This window comes from Zonotrichia albicollis, chromosome 1 (assembly GCF_047830755.1).
Source record: "Zonotrichia albicollis isolate bZonAlb1 chromosome 1, bZonAlb1.hap1, whole genome shotgun sequence".
Lineage (NCBI taxonomy): Eukaryota > Metazoa > Chordata > Aves > Passeriformes > Passerellidae > Zonotrichia > Zonotrichia albicollis.
The window spans coordinates 42,955,082-42,979,674 of record NC_133819.1 but is presented as its reverse complement, the minus strand read 5'-3'; the positions used below and the strand labels follow the sequence as shown (position 1 = coordinate 42,979,674).

General features: G+C 40.3%; 1 protein-coding gene and 1 long non-coding RNA gene across 2 annotated transcripts in view; one reads left to right on the top strand and one right to left on the bottom strand.

Moving 5' to 3' along the window:
• EAF1 (ELL associated factor 1) overlaps nucleotides 1-19,545 on the top strand; it is a 20,068-nt gene extending 523 nt beyond the window's left edge. Inside the window, exons 2-6 of the mRNA XM_074539468.1 lie at nucleotides 3,086-3,180; nucleotides 6,523-6,659; nucleotides 9,178-9,344; nucleotides 15,793-16,023; nucleotides 17,901-19,545. Of these exons, the coding sequence (XP_074395569.1) occupies nucleotides 3,086-3,180; nucleotides 6,523-6,659; nucleotides 9,178-9,344; nucleotides 15,793-16,023; nucleotides 17,901-17,947 (677 nt within the window). The 3' untranslated portion in view covers nucleotides 17,948-19,545. The remainder of the gene's footprint in view (nucleotides 1-3,085; nucleotides 3,181-6,522; nucleotides 6,660-9,177; nucleotides 9,345-15,792; nucleotides 16,024-17,900) is intronic.
• Nucleotides 19,186-24,593, bottom strand: LOC141728798 (uncharacterized). The gene is made up of 3 exons (XR_012580023.1): nucleotides 24,425-24,593; nucleotides 24,270-24,342; nucleotides 19,186-21,145 (listed from the first exon to the last, which is right to left on the bottom strand). It is a non-coding gene; the product is annotated as an uncharacterized LOC141728798 (long non-coding RNA).

Below are 24,593 nucleotides of genomic sequence, written 5' to 3'. Positions count from 1 at the left end.
GAAAGTTTGCCATTGATCGCTCGGAAGCATGAAGAGTTCCCTCCGTAAGGGGTGGCTTTGCCGCCTTGTTTTTTTTCTCTTTGTGGCAATGAACTGCAGGACAGGTGCCACGCAGGCCCGGCCTGGAGAGGCAGCCCAAGCATCCAGAGTTGGGTTTGTAGCTGGGTGTTTGCCTGATGAAGCAATGTGTATCCCAGAGGAGCTCTCCCTGGCTGTCCCGGCTCCAGCCAGCTGGAATAAATCAGTATGCCAGGAAAGCAAGCAGAAGGGACTCACACACATACAGTAATTTCTAATAAATGCAAGATAAATCCTGAGGTAGATTGTTTTGAAGAGGAACTCCTTGTATTACCACACATTAATTTTGTGGCGCAAGAAATCTGAGCAAAACTAGTCCAATTTTTATTGGACTAAAATGACTGGTAAACCATCAAGAGTAAATGTAAAGAATACTAAACTTATAATTTAGTAGTTTTCTGTGAAAGCGGAGAATTTATACAAAAACCAGTAGGATGTTTTGGCTTATGATGCACAAATACAGGCCTGGTCTCATTGCCCATATTCATACACCACAAATAGTAGTTTCAATGATACTGGTCACCCAAGTGCCTGATCCTGTGTCAATTAAACCCAAACTGTATCCAGGTGGAAATATACTGGATTTCTAGAATGGAAAGTGCTTCAATAACCAGTTTCCTATGGGATTGCAAAGCCAGAGGTCTTCAGACTACAACTGGAATAATGCAGTTTTATTTCAGAAGGTCTTTCTGAATGCTCTATTTTCTATCTGCGACTTTTAAATGAGATTTCTTCATTGTCTTGGTATATTTTTCCCCTAACTGTTGTTCTGGAATGATTTCTCTGGGTTCCAAACATATTATTGCCATAATCCTCTTCACACAAACTACAAAGAGAGGATTTTGTAGGCTACATTTGTTTCAGCCTTCTTAAGATACTTCATTCCTGTACTGATAAACTGGATTATCCTTGATAAACACATCTTGAAACATCTGATTTTTGGGAAAAGAGCTGTGGGTACATTTGGAGGGAAATATGTGCTCTCCATCTACATGAGCATTATCCAGGCACGTGCTAACAAAATGAAAACAATTAATTGAGTGTTTTTTTAAAGTAACTCTATATTGCTGTGCCTAAGAAAGAAGTCTGGTAGTGATATTCCTTTAAAGTTGGTGACTGTGCTGTTGGAACTCTTGATCCCGTTTTGGCAAAGACGCTCTCTCTCTTGTACAGCTGGTTTATTTTATTTAGCAAGCTTGCACATAAAGTAGGTGGGAAACAATAGCTAGAAACAGATTGCTCAGATGAGCAATTGAAATTGAAGGCTATGATTTGATCTGGCAGTTAAGGCATGAGGATTAAGTCAAGTGTGTCTGATTCTGCTTGTTGTGCTGTCAAAGTAAAACTCAATTAAATATTAACATCCTCTTAATGAGAATTTATTACAAGCCAGGGTTTGGAGTTTTTCTCCTGCAAATGTGTTTTCCATAGTGGAATTATATTTCAAATTTGTTCTGAGGTATTAATTTCATAACTAATACAGTAATTAAAAGCCTCAATCGTTAATGTAATTGCACCTCTTCAGATGCAGGGATGCTAGAGTTGAATGCAGGCTTCTTATAAAAACAAACATAAGGCAAACTAGCCTATAGCTGTGTGATTTTATTTCAGTTTGTCTAAATCCTCTCTCAAGATATTAGAGCTTCTGATAGGTTTTTTTCTCCTGTTATTTTATGGCTTACCAGCACAACAGAGTAATGAGGGGAAAATACTTTTAATTTAAAATGTTCTTAGTTCAAATTAATACATTAAACAGAAGTGCCTTGGTTGAGAGACAAAGCATTGTACAACAATGCATAAATACCTAAAACAAGTGTAAGTTTAAAGCCAGTACAGTGCCTCCCCTTACTGATCCTTTCTGTCCACAGTGGCTCTGGAGCAGCATGAAGCTGCTGAAGTAAGATCAGCACCTCTCTCTTTGCTCAGAAATGAGAGCTGAGATCTCCTCCACCCATGTGGAGCTTTTAGCACTACTGTGGAGGCAAGATGGCCATTAAAGAAATTACTGAAATATCAGTAAGACTAAATAAGTGTGTGTCATTAAATTGGTGTTTGTCACAGAGGAGTCGTCAGGGTTGCAAATGGCAAGAGCTAAGCAGAGCCCAGGGTTTTGGAAGTTGTTACTCTTTTGAGTTTGATTGGTACAGTTTTACACTTGCCTGTAAAAGCAAGTGCCACTCAGAGCTACAGCTGTCGTGGCAGGCAGAGGTGGTGAGAGTGCTGTGACCTTCCCAGAGAAGTGTCTTTAAAAAGACATCCTGGGTGGAAGGGACAGAGTCTTCATATGGGGTTCCACAGAGGGGCTTTATTGAGCTCCTGCCAGAAAAGGGTCCAGGGAGCAGGGTTTATATAGGGGTAGCAAGGGGTGGGGCAGAACATCAGAACGAATGACAGGAGGGCACAGGGGTGGAACAAAAGGGAAGGGCCAATAGGATTCATAGAATCAACATATGGCAATATCAATATGGCAATAATGCATTCTGGGGGAAGCTTTTTCCTCATCATGGCCGAGAGGTTGTTGCTTAAGGACTGTCCTTCAAGGGGTCTGTAGTCAGCTTCTCAGCCAGTTTACCAGCCTCCACAACTGTCATTAAATTGGTGTTTGTCACAGAGGAGTCGTCAGGGTTGCAATTGGCGAGAGCTAAGCAGAGCCCAGGGTTTTGGAAGTTGTTACTCTTTTGAGTTTGATTGGTACAGTTTTACACTTGCCTGTAAAACCAAGTGCCACTCAAAGCCTGGGTTTGGAGAAGTCTGTTTTGGTGTTCAAACACAATATCTACAACTTTATTTCTATTTTAAAAAGGAAGCTCAGAATATGGTACCACCACATGACGGAGTTGCTACATGTAGTCACAATGTACTGGTGTGTTACTCTGCCCTGCTGTAGGCACTAGTGTGTGTTTAACCATTCTCTATAATCACAGTAAATGTATGGTGGCTCTTTGCAGGACACATTGATGCTTCTGGAGACTCTAACAAATGTAATCACAATTGTTTTCCTCTTTAGATGATTTTAAGCCAGCATCGATTGATACGTCTTGTGAGGGGGATCTCCAAGTGGGTAAAGGAGATGATGTTACCATCACTTTGCCACATATTCCAGTAAGTCTCTTATATATATGCTCCTGTTTTCTCTGCAACAAATTTGCATTGTTGTTACATTCTAATGTAAATGCTATTTTCATTTTCTTTATTAACACTGGGGGTTCAATATTTAAGCAGCCAGACTTGTAGTTTATTACCTTAGGAAAGGACTGTATAGTTAGCTCTTTGTAAAGGGCTATATTTGTAAGGTTGCCAAATTGTTCTTTACTTTTGATTCCTTCCTTGAAAGGGAAGGAGACTTTTACTATTAGCTGAAGCTATACACCTGGTTCCCATCCATTTTTAGTGCTGTGTAAAGGCAATGTCACTCGGGCTTCAGTCAAGGCTGGATGTTCAGAACCCACAGTCAGACCTGTAAGCATGCTCCTGCCTTTCTCAATCATGTACAGATAGGGCATAGAGGGTTCCCTGCCTTTAGCTTCATCAGTGGAAGCAAGGGGACAGTCCTGGTGAGTGGCCATGAAGTAGTTTCCCATCCACTTCCTTCCCTAATGATGCCATAAAGATCTACTGTGTGAGGATGATGGTCAAACAGCAGTAAAACAAGTGATCAATCTGTTTATAGGGGCACCTGGTTTGTAATTGAAGGTTCAGTGGTTTCCTTACCAAAACAAAAGAAAGTGCTCATGTGATTGGAACTAGATTTGTTTATTAGCTGAAGTTGATGCTATGTGTCAAGCCAATAAACCAGAATTCACAGACATCAATGGGTCTGGTAGCTGCAGGGGGCACCAGTCAGTTTGGAAGCCGTGTGTCAGATCCTTTTGGTATTGCTGTTCCCAGCACATCTGTGGTTTTAATTGGTAGGTGAAGGTACTGTGATAATTCTCACTGAGTGAAGCTGTAGCTGCTTCACCCTGCTCCTGTTCAATATATGGCTTTGGTCACCTTCAGTGCTGCAGGAGGTCACACACTCCTTTATGTGAGTTTTTGTCTCTAGAAATGAGCATGGTAGTGCTATTGGAGAGCAGGTAACAGCACAACTAACAACAGCATTCATCTTGGATTAGTTGGAAAGAGAGTTGCTCATTGGTTTTTTTGGGTTGAGCAGCATCACTTGTAATGCTCCTTTTCAAATCTCTGTACTGAGGAGCTTAATTTGATTATCTTCCCCTCAGTATGAGCAGCCTTGAGTTTATGGAATGCTGCAAAGGCTGAGGCAGCCAAGGCACTCTATGTATGTTGTTCCAAGGCAGTGCTGCCTGTGTTCTGGACAGAGAGCTGGAAAACACTTGGCATACTGGAAAAGAATGAGAGGTTTTGAGATCGTTTCATCCTGACAAGTTTCACTGAATTTCTTGGATGCTGCTTTGCTTCCCAGTTGTCCAACAATTGGATAGCATTCAAATTCTGAGTTGAGGTTTTCTTTTTGAAATTGCCTAATCCCTGAGAATATCTCTGATATTTTGTTTGGTGGAAATATTTTGGTGTCTCTTGCAGCTTGGATAAATTGAAGTACTATTTCTGCATTTAGTGAAATACTATTTCTGTGGATTTAGTGACTTCAATAACTGAAAAACAATTTGGATTGGGGAAAGGAAAATTTCTGCTTGTTAGAGTACTACAGAAGAAGATCATAGACTATCATGAATTGGAAGGATTCCCACAAGGATCATCAAAATCCAGCTCCTAACCCTGCACAGAACAATCCCAAGAATTGCATCATGTGCCTGAGAGTGTTGTCCAAGCGCTTCTTGAACTCTGTCAGGCAAAAAACCCTCACACGTGAAAACAATTCTGTCCTGTAATCAGCAAAATCTGTAAGCCACTGTGACTTAGGCACCAACATAAACCCTAAACATTTCGTTTTAAGTAGAAGAATGGGACTTAATTTGCTTGAGCACTTACACTTCTACTTATTATTTAGCCAAAATCAGTCTTTGCTGCTTTAGGAGGCTTCTGGGTAGCAGAATGATAGCCAACAAACTGATCAATTTTCATTACCTTTGTGCACTATACCTTTCATGGCTTAGATGTCAACAGCAAGCAGGATTTGACTTTAAGCTTTACTCTCAAATGTTGCTTTCCTCTCTTAAATGTAGGAATGATAAAAATGTAACATGCCTTTGAAGACTAGACTTTCTTGAGACACCCTTTCTGAATTGTATTTCTGAATCTCTCTTACTGTGTCTTTGTTAAGAACTCAGATTTTTCACACTTACTGTTCAGAACCTATTTTAAATTCAAATATATTCTATCTGTGAACAACATGGAGAATAGGAATTGCTTTCAGAGTAGCTAAAATGTGATTGTTCATTTTTGCTACTCAGAATAATATATAGGAGAGTGCAGGGTTTTTTCATTTGCTCCCCGATTTCGGTTGCTTTCCTACAGTACGTGCAAAGGTGCCTATAAATAAACATTTATTTTTAAAATCTACATTCTTTTATACAGCATCTACACATTACTGAGAAGCCTGAGAATGTTTCATAGTTGAGAACATAACCCCTTGAGTAACAGCTTTTTGTCATGGCCAGGTGTGTATCCATGCTGTTATGTGCAGATAAACCATGGGTTCAGCTGGCTGTAATGTCAAAACCAGTGTATGGGCCAGGCTGTGCAAGGATGCAGTACAGCTGAGCATGATCTCAGCATTACCAGTTAGCCAGTGTGCACCACCACATGAGTTTCTTGTCTTTTTTGTTTCTCAGTCTAAGCCTTTAGAGTTTTAAGGCTCTGTGTAGCATTGTGTGGACTTGGGGACTTTCTGGAAGGCATCAAAATACCCCATTTGCCTTTGAGAAGACATTTCAGTATAATTGCATGGGCATATGCATGCTAATCTGACTTTGGAGAAGGCAGCTCCTCTTACTTAGTTTGTAAGTGACAATTGCTTGTAATCCACTGTGAAAATACTGCCATATATATTTATGTAAAATATACAGTGCAGTTTAAATTATTTTTCAATTGACCGCATATTTCCTTGGGCAATAGTTCTGCTGCACAAATAATTAGAACTTTATTTTTTATCCAAACCCATGATTTCCAGGGCAGAAACATCAAGAAGATTTCTGATACTTGTCAGGGACAGCTATGCAAATTTAGTTACGCTGCCATTTTGGGAATGAGAACTGTAAATAAAGGCAGCCATGGCGAAGATGTTTTGTCACAACAGGGACACTTAAAATGATGAAAGGCATAATATTGCTATGAGGAAATGTCTGATCTACTGCACATTTTCTCTGTATTTCTCTCTTCATGAATGAATATTTTCTGTAGGCAGTAAACATTAAGTTCTGAGCCTCTTTTTCAGAACAAAATATACATTCTTTCCTCTTAGTATTCATAAATTTTTGGACAGAGTAATATAACCAAATATGTGCTCTTTGTTTGTACCAGGGTTCAACTCCACCAATGACTGTCTTTAAAGGAAATAAAAGGCCGTATCAGAAGGACTGTGTGCTTATTATCAATCATGACACTGGGGAATATGTGCTGGAAAAACTTAGTAGCAGCATTCAAGTCAAGAAAACAAGGTAAAGCTGGGGACAGGGTTAATTGATGGGATTAATTATTGCTGAAGTTTCATATTAAGACTGGGTTTTGAAACAGAACTCCCTTATTTTGTAGTGATGTTTAATTACTAAACCTTAGCTTTACATGGCCAATTATCATACCTAAAAATGCAAATAGGAGTGTGAATCCAAGAGTAAAGAATTTGCAGATTTTCCACAGCTGAAATGACATAATTATAGTTTGCAGTGAAACACCTGTGATGTTTTGAGGCTTTAGATGCTGGCTGAAGGATGGGATGTGTTTCAAGAATCTCTAGTTAGCCAAAAAACACCATGAAAATATTAGTCTGCCAAAAAGATTATTGGACTTTCTAGGTTTGTTCCCTGCAGCTTCCTGTGGGAGTCACGATGTTTCAATAACATAATCTTAGGGAACAAGGAACACTCATTCCCATATTGGATAAGCAATATATTAAGTGGAACACAAGTACAAAGCCTGCAGCTGGTGAAGGTGGGCAGAGCTGTAGAAATAATGGTTATGGTGTTTTACCTAGAAGAATTGATGAAGCCAGAAATCCTTTCTGACCCAATACTGCTGCACAATTTCTACAAAGTATGCAGGTGGAAAGTTTTTACCAGTCCTACTGCTCTGCAAGTACCTGAAGTGTCTGGATCTTTCAGCATCACTGCACCACAGGTTGACACATAAAGAGGAAGCAGTCATTTGAATGTCTTGTGAAGAAAAGACTCTTAAATAAGTTTAGAAGTTTTACATTAAAAAATACTTTGTTACAGTATAGAACCCTTAGCTGCTAAAACTACTAGAAATGTGGGTTGCAGCTGCTGGGTGTTTGCCAGGAACGCCTTGAGTGCAAAATAAATGGACTGTAACACTCCTCTGAGTCAGTGATGTGAAAACTCATCCATGTAGTATTCATCTTGTCCAGTGGATATGAGCACATCACAGATGAGATTTGAATTCCCAATTTCAGTTCTGCTGGACTTTGTCTGGGTGAAGCTTAAGTCAGAAGGGAGCAAATAAGTGCAGGAGGGCCTGAGTTCTGTGAGATGTTTGGTTACACTGAGTCTTGAGTCCCGTGTGGGTAAAAATACTTAAAATTTTCTCAGGTAGTAAAAAATTTGGGGGTCCCTGTTTTGATGAGCAGTGCTTTGCAAAGTCATTGATTTTCTAGATCAGAAGTACCTTTTATTTTCCATGACTACTCTGATCTTTAACGACCTGTTGGCACTCTGTGGGAACAGGGCTTTTAGTGTTAATACCTTGATGGCATTCACAGGGGAGTAAGTGAACTTAATCCACATAAAACCATCTGTAGTTCCATGAGCATAATTAATGCTGGAAATCTTTGACTTTTACCATCCACTTGATGCAGTGAGTATCTTGCCAACTCCTCACTTCTGCTGTAGATAAACTTTAAGCTGCATTAATGTGTTATCCAACAGCTGCACATCACTGGTGAATGAAGAGAGGGTTCTGTGTGAGACTGAATCTAGAGCTCACTAGAATCTGAGGCACAGAGATATCCCAGTAAATGCTCCATGTACCAGCTCTGGTACCACAGGTGGTTTAGGTGAATCCCCAGGACGTTCAACATGGGCTACTTTAACTTATCTCACATTATAGGATCAGTTTCCAGACACAAAGCGTAACACTGCTGAGCTGGGACCCTCCTAGAACAGAAACTGAGTTCTCATATCCACAAGCTGTTTCTGTGCTGCACAAAGCCTTAACCCCAAAGGCCTTGCTGTTATGCAATAAATACACCACACCCTTTAACCTTATTATGGTGTACTGTAAAGGAACCTACTTTGGGTTTGTGGTTGGTTTTTTGGGTTTCTTTTTCTGCCAAGGGTATTGACTGTTGTGCAGTCTCAATCACATGAGAAGTTCAGTAAAAGGCAGAAATACCTGGTTTGAACTGAACAGATTGGCATAGTGTTATTCTGGAGACTATTTTCCACTAAGGAAACAGCTTAAACTGTTTGGAAGGGCTAACAGCAAATGGATACAACCCAGGAATTAAATACTTGTATGCTGTATTTAGCAGTAAGAGTGATTACTCTAGCCAAGTTGACCTCTAAGAGAGTTCAGTTTGAGATTATTTAATTGCAACTGAGAAAATTGTTTCTTTTGCTGCGACTGTTCTAAGCAGGATTTTGTTGTGAATGGATTTGTAGTTATTTTAAATTACTATGATTGATCATTCTTTTTTTAAAAATACAACTGCTAATTGCTAAATTAAAACCTTCATTGTTGTTCAAGTAGAGAATTTGGCATCACTGAAACACATCTGGATTTGAAAATACATTTTGTAAGAGTGTTGCAGTGTAGTTGTATATGTTTCTTTGTTACTGAAAGTAAGTTGCATACAGAAAGCTGTAATTCGGTCTTCATCTTTGTAAAACAAATTAGAGATCTGTACAAAAGGAAGTCACAGATGAAGCATTAGCACAAGGATATTGAAAAAGCTGGACATGGTTGCACAGTACTACTAAATGTGTCTGGTTGTTTCTTCAGAGCAGAGGGCAGTAGTAAGATCCAAGCCCGAATAGAGCAACAGTCTGCCCGAGCATCTCAGCCTCCTTCACAGTTCAGAGCCCCAACCAAGCCAGCAGTTGGACCTAAAACTTCTCCTTTGAAGGATAATCCTTCACCAGAGCCCCAGCTGGACGATATTAAGAGAGGTAAAGAAGGGTTTGTAGTTTCTTTGTCTTTCTTCTTTATAATAAAAACGATGACTGTGCAATTTCTAAAAACATTCAGGGATTAAAAGATGGTACTTGATAGCTGTGTTGACTTCTTTATATCTTGTTTCTTTATTCATCTTAGTATATTGATTATTTATTCTCTTCTACTAGAATAGATCTTTATATTGCCATCTTCTCTGGAGTGAGAAAACTTCCTCTTTCTGGGTAATTTTCTCTCTTCCAAACTATTTCTCTGTTTGGGAAAAAAGAAAAAAAATTAATGTGAGTTTAGAAACCTGTAGCTCAGTGCTGGACCAATTGCAGGGGTGTCTTAGGCCACCACAGCAGCAATAACAAAGTGTAATGGTCCAAGGTCTCGTTACAGTCAAGTCACTTGGAGAACATTACCCTGCACTGAGTGAGGCTGGGGGATGGAGGGGCTAGGCAGCTGAGATCCCAGTACAAGACAAGCTTGCACCATGCCAAGCACTGCTGGTAGGGGAGGAATGAGAGAGTGAACAAACCTGCAGCTTAGCCTCTTCCACAACCACTCCTTTGCAGCTTTGACACACATGCCTTATGGCTGCTAAACTTCTATTTAAAAAGTACCCTAAAGGAATGATTGACTCAGCTCACTCTTCTGCTTAGGCAAAGCTTTGTCTTAGTGTTCTGCTGTGGGTAGGATGCACATTCTTTGCCCATGCCCTTCTTTTGCTACTGATGTGATGGCTGTTTCTGCTGTGGATAATACAGTCAGGATAAGGAAGACTTTAAAGTTTTGTTTGATTCTTCTCTGGCACTGACACCAGACACAATTATTTTATTTTAAGCTTGTTCTTTCTGTCTGCTTTTTTTTTTTCTGGGTTTCTTTCTCTTTTTTCTCTGTCCCATATAGCTATTTTTGTCTGGAGACTTCGCCTATGTTAATTGCCCAGATGAAGTTAATTACTCAGCAGGGTATTTTTTCAGTTCATGGTAATCACTAGGTGACACTTTTGCTGCTAAGCTGTGTGTTTGTATAGGTGCTGACTGGTCTCACTTTTCTGCAGCAGTAGTGTTTTCAATACTTGGATGCTGGTCAGCAGCCAGAATCAACCTCTGAGAGATTCTGTTAGCTGCATTGTTATTTTTATTTTCTGTATAATAGGTACAGAAAATTATAATAGGTGATATATCAATTTTTTAAATTTAAATCAGTTGTGGATTTTAAATGTCTTTTCCTGTAGGGTATAATAAGTTACTTAGCCTTTGGGGCACTCTTTTTTTACACATACAGCAATTTGTAAAGGTTGTATTACAGTAAAATAATTACATTTGTCTGGGGTGACATCTATTCTAAAAGATCATTTTCTAGTGGTCTAAAGTATAAGTCACGTTGTTCAGAGCTATCCTAATATATTTTTGCCACCTGATAATCTTTTATATGAAAGTACCTCCAAATAAATAACCTGTGCGGTTTTGTTTCCAAAATCAAGAGTTAGAGCACCTGAGTTCTACTAAAAATAGGACTTTAATTTGGTGCTTTATAGGGGGAGTTGTACAAAGCCCCAGAAGAGCCAAAAGCCTGGGCAGGGGTGTTTTTGCTTATAGTCTATAACCCTTTCCAGCACTGATGATCTAGAGTGTCAGCATTGATAAACCATTTAAATCATAAGAACTTACTTAAAAAAGGTAGAATTAAAATGGCACCATTCCACAATGAAATATAGGCAATGACAAGCTGTAAAAGCTGTAAGGTAGTCTGCAATCCTGTTATCTTCCCTTAATGCGTGTTTTTATTAACATGGACTTGTAAGTCAGAAGAGCATGTGTTCTTTCAATTCAAGTAGTAGTTTTAGTTTTGGTTGAAGTACTTCCTCTGTATGAAAGAAAGATAAACAGAAAGCTGAAATTCTGTGGATTTTGTTTCATGAACACAGCACAGAATTTAAAATTCCCAAAGGAGCTTCTTGAAAGGATCTCTGGAACTTTGACACCCTCTTGCTTCCAGTATGCCCTACTCAAGGGTGTGGTGAGACATAGCCTTCATGATGTTTCACAGTATTTTTAAGGTAACCTCATTGCAGGTTTCTGCTTTCCCTGGTACCCTCAGCTGTGCGTTTTCACCCCTCCCTTACAGATGAGCTGGAAATGAACTTTCAGGTGGGTCAGTTCTGTCCCAGTACCCAGCTGTCCAAACAGCAGTGTCTGAGGACAGAGTCAGAGCATCTGGGAATTGAACCACTCCCTTCCTTCATGGACAGAGGCTTTTGGGAGGCTGTGTTGAGGGTTTTGCACAAGTGGAATCCTTTCCTCTTCAAGCTTCTATGTTGTCCTTGTGCCTGAAGGGAGCATAGGAGAGAGTAGGAGCTTGTTCTTTTGAACACTCAGCTACATCTGATGATGTCTCACTAAGCTGTGAACATTTGCACACATATACCACAGTACAGTCATTTATTTGCACAAAATAATTGACATTTATCAGACCAATTTGATCATAACAGAAATGTTTTCAACAGCATTGACATAATTACAGCATGCAACATATTGATATATGTCAATAATATTGAAAAATTACAGCATGCAATAATATTGACATGGTTACAACATTTGAGAAAAAAACCCACAGAATCATATTTCAGGTTTGAAGACACAGTGCTTAAAAATCTGAGCAGATTTTATTTACCTGGACTGTAGCTGTGGAATGTGAAGATTATGCCATAGCACTGTTTGTCTCTCAAGAACACCTCAGTCAAGTTTTCTGCACATCAGTATAAAATACTGCCTCTTCTAGCTGCCATCTCCACATGCTCAGGGTGCCAGTATCAAGTTGATTTCTCCACCTTGCATTCTATTATTACCAGTAAGTGTTCTGCTATAGGCATTCAAACTTAACCCTCCCTAAAGTTAAATGACTTTTCTCTGGCAGTTCTTTGTATTCTTGCAGTCTGAGGTGAAGGCTTTAGTTAAAAAATCTGCACAACCTATTGGAATTGAGAGAAGTAGGAACAGTAAAACACTCTTATGGTGTTTGATACTGAATATATACAGAAGACAGCCCTATTGAGAAAGGCTGTTCAGAAATCATTGGATAATGATTTCTGACCTTGAATTTATTTTTTTTTACTCTAAAACCTGCATTGCCCGCCAGTGTAAAACGGTCATTTTGTCTTCTTGAAAGAAATCTTACAGCTGTAACATGAAACGTAGAGAAGTTAAGGTTCCCAAAGCAGTGTCAGCCTTTTCAGATGATGTAGACTCAATTAAGGCAAGTGCTCAAAACTGTACTGTATGGAAAGCTTTTTTAAAAGTAACTGCTGCACATCCTGACTCTTGTCATCTTTCAGACTGCAAAGGCTCATCGACATGAGGTGTTTGATCTTATGGTGCAGAAATGTCTAGGAAAGGTCAAATCTTTCCTTGTTCAGCTTAGAATATCTGTGCACATAGACACACAGCTATTTTAATGGAAGCACCATGAGGAAATGTTTAACCCACATCTTCAGTAGCTATAGCTGTACTAAGCATAGCAGTCAAATGGGAAAATGCAAAATTGAACCATTGTAAAGCAGCTGTGATTTTCCTATAAGGCTTTGATGTCATTGGCTTAGTCACTGACAGTGTGAGACAAGAGTGTTTTCAACAGAATTCCTTCGTGGTCCTGCTGAATTTCTCTTGACAGACTTCTCATGTTGCAGCAGCCACCAGAACATTAGTGGAAACAATTGCTTTTCTTTCATCTGCTCAGACAAGATGTTTAAAATTCTGGGCTCAAGGAATGAGAGACAACAGAGATCTGAGGGGAAGCTGTCAGCCTGTGAGGCAGAAGTTGATTAGAAGATGAGCTCTGACCAAGTTTCTACCTGTGACCAGTGTCACTGATAACAGCCTTAACATCCCAGTCCTTGAAGCTTGTGATACTGGTTCTGTTTTGCCTTTTCTTGCCTCTGTTCAGCGTAGCAGGCTTTAGCACTACTTCCAAGGCATTCTCTCATTCCTTTCTCATAACCAAATGTCTTTTATGGTCTCTTAGTTTTCTGCTTCTCCAGCAGAAAGTTCCCATTCTTCAGTCTCACACTAATCTCCAATTCTGTTTAAAATTGGCCAGGCAGCATCACTTCCTTCAGTGATCTCCTCACCTACTGTATTGAGTCCACACTTCTTGCTTAGTTTTGTTTTTGTTTTTTTTTTCCTAGTTGTCTGCAGTGTGGTTTTGTTTTAACTTTCCCTCTCACTACCAATGCCTAAGATCACCTCACCTTCTTCACTCTATTTTACATATGGGTTCTGTGTTCTCAGTCACTGTGCCAACATTCTTCCATTGCAGCCACAGACTCCAGCTCTGTAGGTATACATGTGTAATTCTCAGGCACTTGGCCTGTGTTAGACTTGTCTGTTGGATCTTTTTGCACTATGGATTGTGATAGGTGATTGTGCTTACTGCAATCCAGGATATTCTAACAATCACTGTAATTTGCAACTAACTACTCCATCACTAGAAGAATGTAGAAATTTTACATCATTAAGCTGGGAGGGAAAAAGTTTAAACCTGGGCATTTTAAAAAGAAAGTACCCTTATTCCTGGTTACCTTTCCTTTAGATTTCCCCTTTTAATTTCCTAGCCTTAAATACAAGGAACATTTATAATTTGAAAGCCTCAACATGAGTAGGCTGAGAACAGTGATTCACAAGTGCTCATTTGTTTGTGTATCAGGCTCCAGGCCTGAAATGTATTTTTAAAGCCTGCAAGACTGTGTTGAGAGGCAATAAGGTAGAAAGATATTACAGTACAAAGTACTATCTGCTGTTGGCCAGTTGAATCAATATATGATTCTGTTGAATCATATTTTCTTTCTCTTCCAATGGTCTCTCATACTAAGTCTTCAAGCTGAAAGAGTAGGGTTTACCTGGCATACTGGTAAACCACAGAGAGCACAGATGGTATAGGCAGGGATCTAGATGTAGGAAATAAATTGGAGAAACAGCACTGCTATCCTGAAATACCCAGCTGGAGTGTAACCAAAGCACTTGAAATTGAGCTCTAAACCTTGAAAGTGAAAAATAGTGATTTTAAATCTGGCAAGAGAAAACACAATTTCTCAAACTGATACATGCTAAGCTAGAGGAATTCTCTCCAGCAAATATTGCGGAGACCGAAAACTTAGCTGTTACTCTTTATTTTAGGCTTCTAAAGTTCTCTAAAGTTTAGGAAACTTTAGCTGTTACTCTTTTATTTTTATTGGGCTATTTTTTAGCCCAAGGAAAATGAGTCTTATTAAAAAGGAACTCGTGACACACATCTGACCTAACATGAATTACTCCTGGCATCAGTTCTCCACTTATTAGGTAGGGTTGATAATACCTCATCTCTCCCTTCTTTCATTCTTGTCCTTTAGTCTGTGAGTTTCCAGGGCAAGCACTGAGTTCTAGCCCTGTGGGTATAGTACTGCTGCTAGCACAACAAAAGCCTGAATTTTAAGGGTTTCACATCCCATGCTTAATGTATCTGTGGATGTTGTTCTTTCCTGGAAACCTGCCAAGATGAACTGAGTCATTAGATACTCAGCCTTGTGGGTGGATACAAAGGAGTTGTCCTCTACTAGTGTTTAAGCCACTTATAATTATGACAAATTTGACAATATTGTATCATTTGGGGTGACACACCTTAATATCTCTTTAGTAACCAGTCATTCAGCCAGCACTAGCTGTTGCTGATGAGGCTGTTGTGGTGCTGTCCTGGTGTTCCAGTGTTTCTTTGCACTGGAAATCCTAAAGTGGGCAGTGTCTTGAGTTGTATACCTTCCTAGTTTCAGAGTAGTTTCGTTATTTCCTGGCTACTTGTAAGCTCTGTAGCAGGTTATGGTATTTTTGCCACCCTCCAGTATGTGAAAATTCTCAGCTGTTCTCACCTGTCCTACTGCAAAGTTACTTGCTGTCATCCATCTGCTTCTGAAGTTTGTTTACAGTGGGCTGTGTGACTGTACTGAAGCAGTTTCATACATTATCTGAAGTCAAGGCAGTTTCTGTTGTAATCATTTGCCCATGTCCATGTACCCACCCCCCAACACACCATTTTTTGTGTTTTCCAAAAGCCTAAATATCACCAGCATCTAACAGTTCAGATTTAGATTTCCATGATCAGCTGATGTACTTACTTTGTATGTAGACCATAGCCTGTCAGAAATAATGAAGCTGAACATGCTTTCAGGAGTTTGAAGTATATGAAGAATAATTGTGGGAGTGAAGGTTTTATGATAGTAACCTATGCTGTTGTTTTTTAAAATTTAGCTACAGCAATAAGTAAAAAAGTTTTCAGGATTTTTTTTGTTTCCCTTTCCTTTCATGTGAGATATTTTGGTGTGATAAACTATACTTGACAAAACCATCGCATTTGCACATTCTTTCCAAAATTCTATGGGGCCCTGTATTTTGTGGTATCAACCAGATGAATTCCTTTTTATTTCAGAACTGAGAGCAGAGGTTGAAATTATTGAGCAGATGAGCAGCAGCAGTGGAAGCAGCTCATCGGATTCAGAGAGCTCATCTGGGAGTGAAGATGAAAGCTCCAGCAGCGAGGGGGAAGAGCCAGCACACGTCTCCCCTTCCCAGCCACCACACCAGCAGTACAACAACAGGAATGCTGTTGCTAATGGCACCAGCAGGCCACAGGGAAGCAATCAGCTCATGAACACGCTCCGTAAGTAAATGCTTGTGTCTTACCACCATGAAAGCTGATTATGGCCACTCATTTACTTAGCATGATAGGCTAACTTCATGAAATGCCTTTTGCCAAATAGTAGTTCCAGGGAGCTGCACTAGCGCAAATATGTGGGCAGATTGTATGAACAGGGGGCTGAGACTTGTCTGATGGTGTGGAGAGCCTGTGGGAATCAGTGCAGTGATCCCCATTGTCCCTGTTGGGTCTTGATTCAGGCCTCCAAGTAGCCACTGGTGTGGGAGGGTCTGGTGTACTGGAGGATGGGAGTTATTTTCATGTGAATACACAGATTAAATGGAAATAGTGGGGTTGACACATTGTTAGTTAAAGGTCTGTAAAAAACTGTAAATGGCTCAAGGCTGTCCTGGGTTCCTAAGTGCAGTCTCTGTGGTCTTCAGTATTGCTTTGTCAGCAGATTTATTGTGTTGGTCTCAGCTGTATTTTCACAAATATCATGTTTTGAAGGGAAATTTAAATGAAAATTTTGTTAAAATATTGCAGCTATGGTGTTGCAAGCATTGAATCAGTACAAGCTGACTTCACCCTTTAAGAAGTGTCAGGAACATTTTTAAAGCATAGTTCTGTCCCATGAGACTCTTTCTGGGGACATGGTGTGCCTGGGTGTTGCTCTTTCCTTACGCTACATCAGGTATATTCCAACTTGGTGGAGTTAGAATATTGAATGTGCAATTGCCATAAATTGTTCTTAATTCCTCCTGAGGCATATTTGCACACATCTCTTGGCACCCATTCATAGGGAATTGGTTTCCAGCTTTGAGAAGATAAGTATATTGTACAGACCCCACCAAAAAGCCCTGCTAGAAAACTTAGAGACCTGTCAGTCTTGCTGCCAGTAATGAAGGAATAAATGAAATCCAAAGTTCAACAAAGTCATTAGGACTGTGCCCATTTCCCTGTTTCTGGTTGTGAGCAGCCTCCTCCCTGCTTCTCCTCAACCACAGTACTGCATGGGTTTAATGATCTGAAGCTTCTGACTGCAGGAGAATCTGGGAACTACCAGGGTAGCTCCTCTCTTCATGCAGTGCTTTTGCCTTTGGATTTGAAATACTTTTGCTGTAGGAGAATCACCCCTAAACCCAAGTCCTTGTCTCCTGTGTCTTGTCTCTATGCCTATTGAATAGATGCCCTGCAGCTGTTTTGAGGGGAGGGCAATGGGAGAATGCTGGAAGAGTTAGGTTCAATTATCAGAACACAAGCTTGATTCTTGCCCCTTTTTATCCCCTCCATCTCACCAAATCATGACTGCTCTGCAAAACAGGATCAGAGCCAGTAGGTTTGATCCATATCCTGGCCTTTCATCCAATCTGTGCACTTTGGAGGGCAGCCTTTACCTTCACAGCACGTGTCAGCTTCGTTCAGCCTTGAGTTGTGATGGCTTTAACAGCCCTTTTGGTTTTTTGACATGTGGAGGCCTTGCCTTGGCTACCCAAATGGCCTTACACAAAAAAAAATCTGTTTTTAAAGGGTAAAGAAAGCCAAGGAATTCCCCAATGCCTTGTCCTAGAGCCATATATGGAAGCTTTGGTGGGTGGAGGCTGTGGAATGTTTTCTGCAGCTGTTAGCATGGAGAGGGCTGTTGTCCCACCAGGGAGCACCTTTGGTGGCTCTGGAGACAAGGATGTTTGGTTTGGCCTGAATCCAGCTATTAGCCCCATGCAGCTCTTGATGTTCTTGGGCAGTTCAATTAAATCACAGATGATGTTTGCATTCATTTCATGTGTTATTCTTACTTAAATCTTCCAATGTAAATGTGACTGTTCTTTGGTTTGATTGCCATGAAATGTGAATTGACGCCTACTCACTTGTTGTGTTTTGTTGGTTTTTGTTTTCCATAGGAAATGACTTGCAGTTGAGTGAGTCTGGGAGTGACAGTGATGACTAGAGGCTGAGCTTTTGCTGTTTCTGTTACATATACATGAAGAACTAATTTACCTTGAAGTGATCCTATTGCTTATGAAGAGGAGCTGGCACAGAGATGGTTCCATGTGTGGAATTTTAATAGAAGAAATGCATAGCCCTACAAAATAGCAGATGTTGAGGACTGTTTTACTGTGTGAATTACATGTATATATTGTGTATATTCTTATTCTGCTAAAGCTTTGAGTACATATGTACAGTGAGTGAGCCAATGTATGTTCCTGTCCACCATCTGTAAGTTTAACTTGTAATTATGTGAGGTCATCTGAAAATCTCTTGTTTGTAGGGTATGTGCAGTGCATCATGACTTTGTTGGGGGACTTTTGTATATAGGGTGAGCATGTGCCTACAATGAGTTTAAAAAAACATGCAGGAGCTAGTGTGTGCACTGAAGTGGGACTGCCATAAATTAAGTTTCAATACTAAATTGATTTCTTTGGTTTGGGACTTTTTTAATGCCTTTTTATTGCTATTTATGGTTGATTTAATAGACTGACTTTTAAACAGTTGGACAATAGGAATGATTAAACCATGTTTGTCACAAACCTTGCTGCATCAGTGCCTTATGAGCAGGTTTTTTAAATAGTGCTTCAATTCCTGCCACCTTCCCTGTATGGAGCAATACTGAAACCTCCTCAGATTGCTTCTGCAAACAAGAGCTGTGTGTCACATACTGCCTGCTGTGCTCTAAGGGCAGTGTCTCTAGCAAGATAAAGGATACACATCAATCACCTAAACTCATCCAAGTAGGAATCAGATAATCATTCTCTTTAGAAACTGAAGGGTCCCATTTAACTCAGACTTTCAGACCTAGTCTTCAGAAATACTTACAATCCCAACTACTAGTGACATTGCAATGCCACAAATGCAAAATATTTGACTTATTGAAATTCTAAGACTGGAGCCCTCTTTGCAGTTTCCTAGAGAGTGCAAAAAGAAGAGGTGACAAAACAAGCAGCCATGAAACAGCAGAAGTCTTTCTCCCACCACAGTTGTAAAGGTAGACTTTAGTCCATACTGTTCATTGGATGAACCTCTTTGTGCTTGGCAGGAGTACACAGAACATGAAATATTTGCCAAGGGTGAAATTCACCCCTGTTTAAAGGGTGTTTAAAGGGTGCTTAGTTGGATTATTATTAACTTTTTTGCTCACATGGAAAATGAGTGCCATAGGCAGCCTCTTGTGACTTTTTAAAATCAAAATTCTGCTGACATAGGACAAGTTGCACCTTAGTTGTGGTGTAATCCTGAGGAATGGGAAGCTGAATCAAATGCCTCCCCATTCTCAGGTCTCTGCTTTGCACTGCTCTCATCTGTCAGTTTGTGTTTTAACTCCTGTTTGTTTACTGAGCTCTGTCATTTTTTTTAACATGTTGAAGAGCAAGGGGACATTTGAAGGGAGATTTTATTAAATGGTTTATTTTTTTGCATTAGATACATATTTAGGCATATTTTTGCATTATTGTACATACATTAAAAATACTTGGTTTTTTTAAAGTGTTTTGTGATGTAGGTATGTATTTTAATGGACAATTATGAAATATACTTGATGAAAAGCCACAATTGCTCTTCTTTTTTTTTTTTTCTGTTCTCTTTCTCTGTTCTCCCTCTAACAGTAAAAATGGTCTGTCTTACAAGCTTGTACCAATTCAGGATTTCACATTTTGGTGCCCGAGATCTGCATAGTATGGTTTGCAGTCTAATAAATGTTAATGCTGCTCCTGACTCTCCCCCAGCTCAAGATCTGAATGAGCAGGGAGACATTTTTCTGATGCCATTTCCCCATTACTGGAGTGAATGCCTGAGTTCTGTTGATATTATTTGCACTCAAATGGAAAAGCAGCAGAGTGCAGCATTTTCATTCCTTACCATCCACTACCTTCTCGTGTACTCTAAAATCGAGGACATGTCATAGCAAGTTTATTAATTATGTGTAAATAAAAGATATGAAACTTTAAAGGGTAAGATAACACCAGGCTACATTGATTTGAATCGCTGCTTTAATTGCTGATTAGATCAGCAGTTGGGAAAGCTTCATTAAGATAATCAATTTCTGCCTTGTTTTTGTACTTTAGGCCATGTTTTCCTGCTCACCCCTCCCTGACAGATTTTTTTTACCCTTTCTCTGTTTGTTGGTAACCAAATTAAGATATTTTTACACAACTGCACCACTTTTAAACTCAGTTTGGCCATGCTTTGCAGTTTGGCCCCCTCAGATGCAGCATATCAAGGGTGGCCTGTTGTTCACGAGCTGTTCATGTGCCCTTTTCCACAGGGAGGTGAGTGACCACAGCCTGCAGGAGGGTGTGAGCCAGCCAGTCCTATGAGTGTGTGAGCAGCCCCTCCCTCCCTGCCATTGTCCCAAGCTGCTCCTGGCATCTCCTGCCTGAGGAGCTCTCTGGCATCTCCACCCTTCCCACAGTTCTCAGGTACTTGGAATGTATTTTGTGGAGGTGAACCATGCACAGGCAACTTCTAAGATCAGAAAAGGTGGCTGCCACCACCAGCAGCAATATGTTGACTTTTTTCTGAATACACCTGTGTGTTTTAAAGCCATTGCCAGCCTGGCATTTTGATTGAGGCCCTTGAAATTTTATGGGTTTTTTATGTATTAAGAGACACTAACTGTTGTCTGTCTGTTCCTATTGGATGCCTGCTCATTGGTTCATAACTTGCAGTAAGCTTCATTTGGATGGAAAAATTGAATCCAAGCAATTATTTTGAATTTTCTTAATTAGTTAGCAATATATTTAACATGCTGGAAAAATTGTTGACTAACATGTTTTGATTAGGCTTGTTAATGAAATAAAGTATTCCTGATTATTTGTGGTAGGTTCTAATCCTGCAGGATTTTAGCACTAGCACATCTTATCACCACACAGTAATTCTTCCACATAAAGCAGGAATTTCTTTTATATGCCAGTTAGTTAAAATGTGGATTAGCAGTGTATGTGGAGTACAATTATGAGAAAGAATTGAAACTGAGGATTTCTTTGCATTCACGGAGAGCTGCCTGCTAGCCACGGCAAGGTGAGCAGTTCAAGGCAGCTTTGGTTTCTGATGGTTTCTGCTGTTCAAGGACTTCATCCATTTCAGTGGTTTGGCTTTCCTTAAACTTCACCAGCAAACATAGCCTGCTTATGACTTCCCATAACTTGAATTGCTGTAGGAGTAATAAACAATCATGATTTAAGCAGATTGTCACAATTTCAAAAATTGTTACTTTTTTTTTTTTTTTTTTTTCATAAAAACGCTCGGTTTCCAAAGGGACAAATTCAGTCATCTGCTTGTCCGGGTGAGATGTCTTAAAATATAATTGCAGCAATGCCTAAGCTTGTGTCCCAGATTTTAGTCATGTGCAGAAAAACATCCACCCATCTCTGCCCTTGTTCCAGCCCCAAGGGCTGAGCAGCCCTGCCAGCAGGCACAGTTTGAATCATTCCAGCCAAACCAGAGGAACAGCCACCTCCGAGAAAAAGGTGTCCCAGGCCCCTGATGAGAGTCACATGTGGAACAGTGGGTGGCACTGCCCTTTCTTGTTCCCCTAAAGCATCCCCTCCTCTCACAAGTCCTGGCTGAACTGATTTTGTGGGGAAGGCAGCCTGATGGAGAAAGGTTTTTCTTCAGCACGTCTGGGAATAGCTCTGAATTTGACTGTGGGTAGTGCATCTATTTTGAAGATGCTCTGTCTTAGTTGATGTGCAGTTTCCTGTATTATAGACTAGATATAGGCCTGTTTATGTATAGAAAGAGTTTGATGTGCCAAGCTTTACAGTCTTTTTTTCTCCTTCAAAGTCCATTTACTTGAGTTGTCAAAAAACCCTAAAAAGTTCAACAATCTGTGCACGTCTACTTTTTTTTTTTTTTTTCCATTTGAAAACTGAGAGAAACATAGCCTGGAAATGCATGTGTTGGAGAACACTTATTTTCAGTAATTGTCTATGCTTCATTATTCAGTGTGCTAGCTGCTGAGTCAGAGAGATCCTGTGGAAAACACAGCTGCCCAGGAATGGGCATCTTGATGGGATGAAAGCTTCTGATGTTAACTGTGGATTCAGCTGCTGATGCTGAATGACGATATCTTGGGTCTGTCTGGTTATTTACAGTTTGTTATACTCACACAAATATGAGTGCCATCAAAAGGAAAAGAGTATTGCTGATGCTTGCCTCACAAACAGAAGCTGCCATGTGGAGGACAGACATGTGGACTAAAAGCTGTTGATTCTACACCCAAACCCTGTTCTCAGAAGATAAATGATCAACAGAACTAACAGTCAGTTAGGCAATAGCTGCCTCTGGTTTATGTGAGAAGGGCGTGTATATAAAATGGGAAAGTCTCTGTTTAGCTATTGCTTCCTATTCCCACTGCTTACCCTCCCTTCCTTTCTTTCTTTTGTAATTCCATTACTTCTAGCATAGTTATGCTTTCTGCTGCCAAAAAGTCCTGCAGGAATTTACAGGAAAGGGGGTAGGTGTTGAAATATTACAAATGCACTGGCTGTATTTATCCTTGCTCTAAACTTACTGTAAATACTGTAAATGACAGAGACTTTGTGAATGGACCCATCTTCCTCCCCCTCCTTGTCTTTGCTTTTTAGGACTAAGCATTATTCCTTTGGACAAGAGGAAGAAAGTGCAAGATGACAGAGGGTGAAAGACCTCAAGCTGATGCTGCATATGTTGAGGATGCTGTCGTGGAACCATGGCCTGAGCTAGCCTGACTTGATCTCACAGCATTGTTGTAAATTGGACACAAAATTCACATTGCCCTGTGGCTGGGAGGAGTGGAGGTTGGAGAAAAATTAGGTTGAAAATACATTGCTAAAGGAATTTGTGCAAGAGTTTTGAGGGAATGATTTGCCTTGCTAAGTTTTGTTTAGCTCTGTCAGTGAGTTTTTGTGTGTCCTGTGTATTGGAGTTACCCCCACTTCCCTAACTTTTTAGGCAGATGCTCGTGGAAGTGGGGACTGGAGTGAAGCTGACATGTTTTGTTCTTCTGTGTGCTGTTGGATTTAGTTCAACTGCATGTTTTTTAAATGGCACTGACAACTAAATGAGACAACTGATGGGATATCTCAGAAGGAATTATATGAATCTGACTTGAAATCCCACAGAATCTGTAGGTTCTGGTACCTCTGACTGCAATTTTCATTCTCATAAGCTTTTGTAAAAATAGGGCTTTGTGAAGGGTAGAGTGTAAAAATGCACTAAATACCATGTTGAAGGTTTTACATGAAAATTTTGACCTGTGTTTCTTCCCAGACCAGCTAGCTTTGTTGTAGGATATGTGTGAAAATCTTTGATGCACACTTGTACAGGGTCAGCTCTGAAGGAAAGTATGTCCTGTGTGCTCACAGTAAGATATAATTGTCTGCTCCTTTGCCACCCCAGTCAGCCCATAAATTCTGCCATCACCCCTCCATAACTTGGGAATTGGCTTTTCCCTCCACAGCTCTGACACCTCCTTAACATTTTCTTACTGCCAGACTAACAACACTATCAAAACTGAACAAGCACCTGCTCAGGAAAACAGCTACCAAATACTTCAGTGAGCATCATGGATTTTGCTCCAGTGCTTCAAATAAGTATAAAGATTATGACAGTCTGCAAGGAACACAGAGGCTGTGCTATGAGCCCTGCATGCTCATCACACATAACAAAGATGACAAAAAATTGTGTGAGTGTATGGGACATGTACCAAAATGGTCAATTACACTGGAGCCACAGGCTGTGCCACGTGTGCATTGGGAAGCTGAGTGGGAGGAGATGTTTGGGAGTGGTCTGCACAGAGGAGGTGACAGCAGGGCCATTGATAGGACTGAAGTGGAGAGGACACAAAGGTGAGAGACCACTCAGTGATGGCAGTGTTCTGTCAGCCATCTTTATGGTGGAGAAGTTTTGAATGTCCTGAGAGTTACTGGTAGCTGTCACCCTCTCCTTCACAATGTAAAAAGTGTTTAGCTATGCAGTGTTGTATATTTAGGTATGCAGTTATTGTGTAATTAGGGAAGAGAGAGGGTTATTTGGGTCTGGGTTCTGGAGAGCGATGGCAGAAGGGAAGGGTAGGGATGGGGGTCACTCAGCAGCTGCAGGCTGTGGTGGTTTCCTGCTCTTTTCCAAGAGGAGCTAGTGAATCTAAAGACAAGGGATATCACAAGTTCCTACTGGGAGTAAAGATCCTGATTGAGCTAGACTCCAAGAAGTGACTTCCAAAGCCAGCTCTGTTCTAACCCTATCTTACTCCAAATTAATTTTTCAGGTTTATGCAAGACACTAAGATGTCTTACCTCAGAAACAGAGCCAGACTTTTCTTCCATACTGCTGAGGCTGGACTCAACATCATAAACAAGATGGTGTAAACTAGAAAATAAAGCCCCTGATTAACCATTAGCCAGTAAAAATACCAAGCTTGGTGGTTAATTAATCCAGCCAGTGAACTCACCTCCCAAATGCCATGAAGAGATTTTAAGGTGCAATAAATATATTGCAGCTGTGTCTGTGCTAGCAAGGAGCACAGCCCGGGAGCAGATCCATAATGCAGGAGAGTGCTGAGATTGCAATGTGCACGCTGTCCGCCTTTCATCTGAGAGGAAAGCACCTCTTGTGCCCTC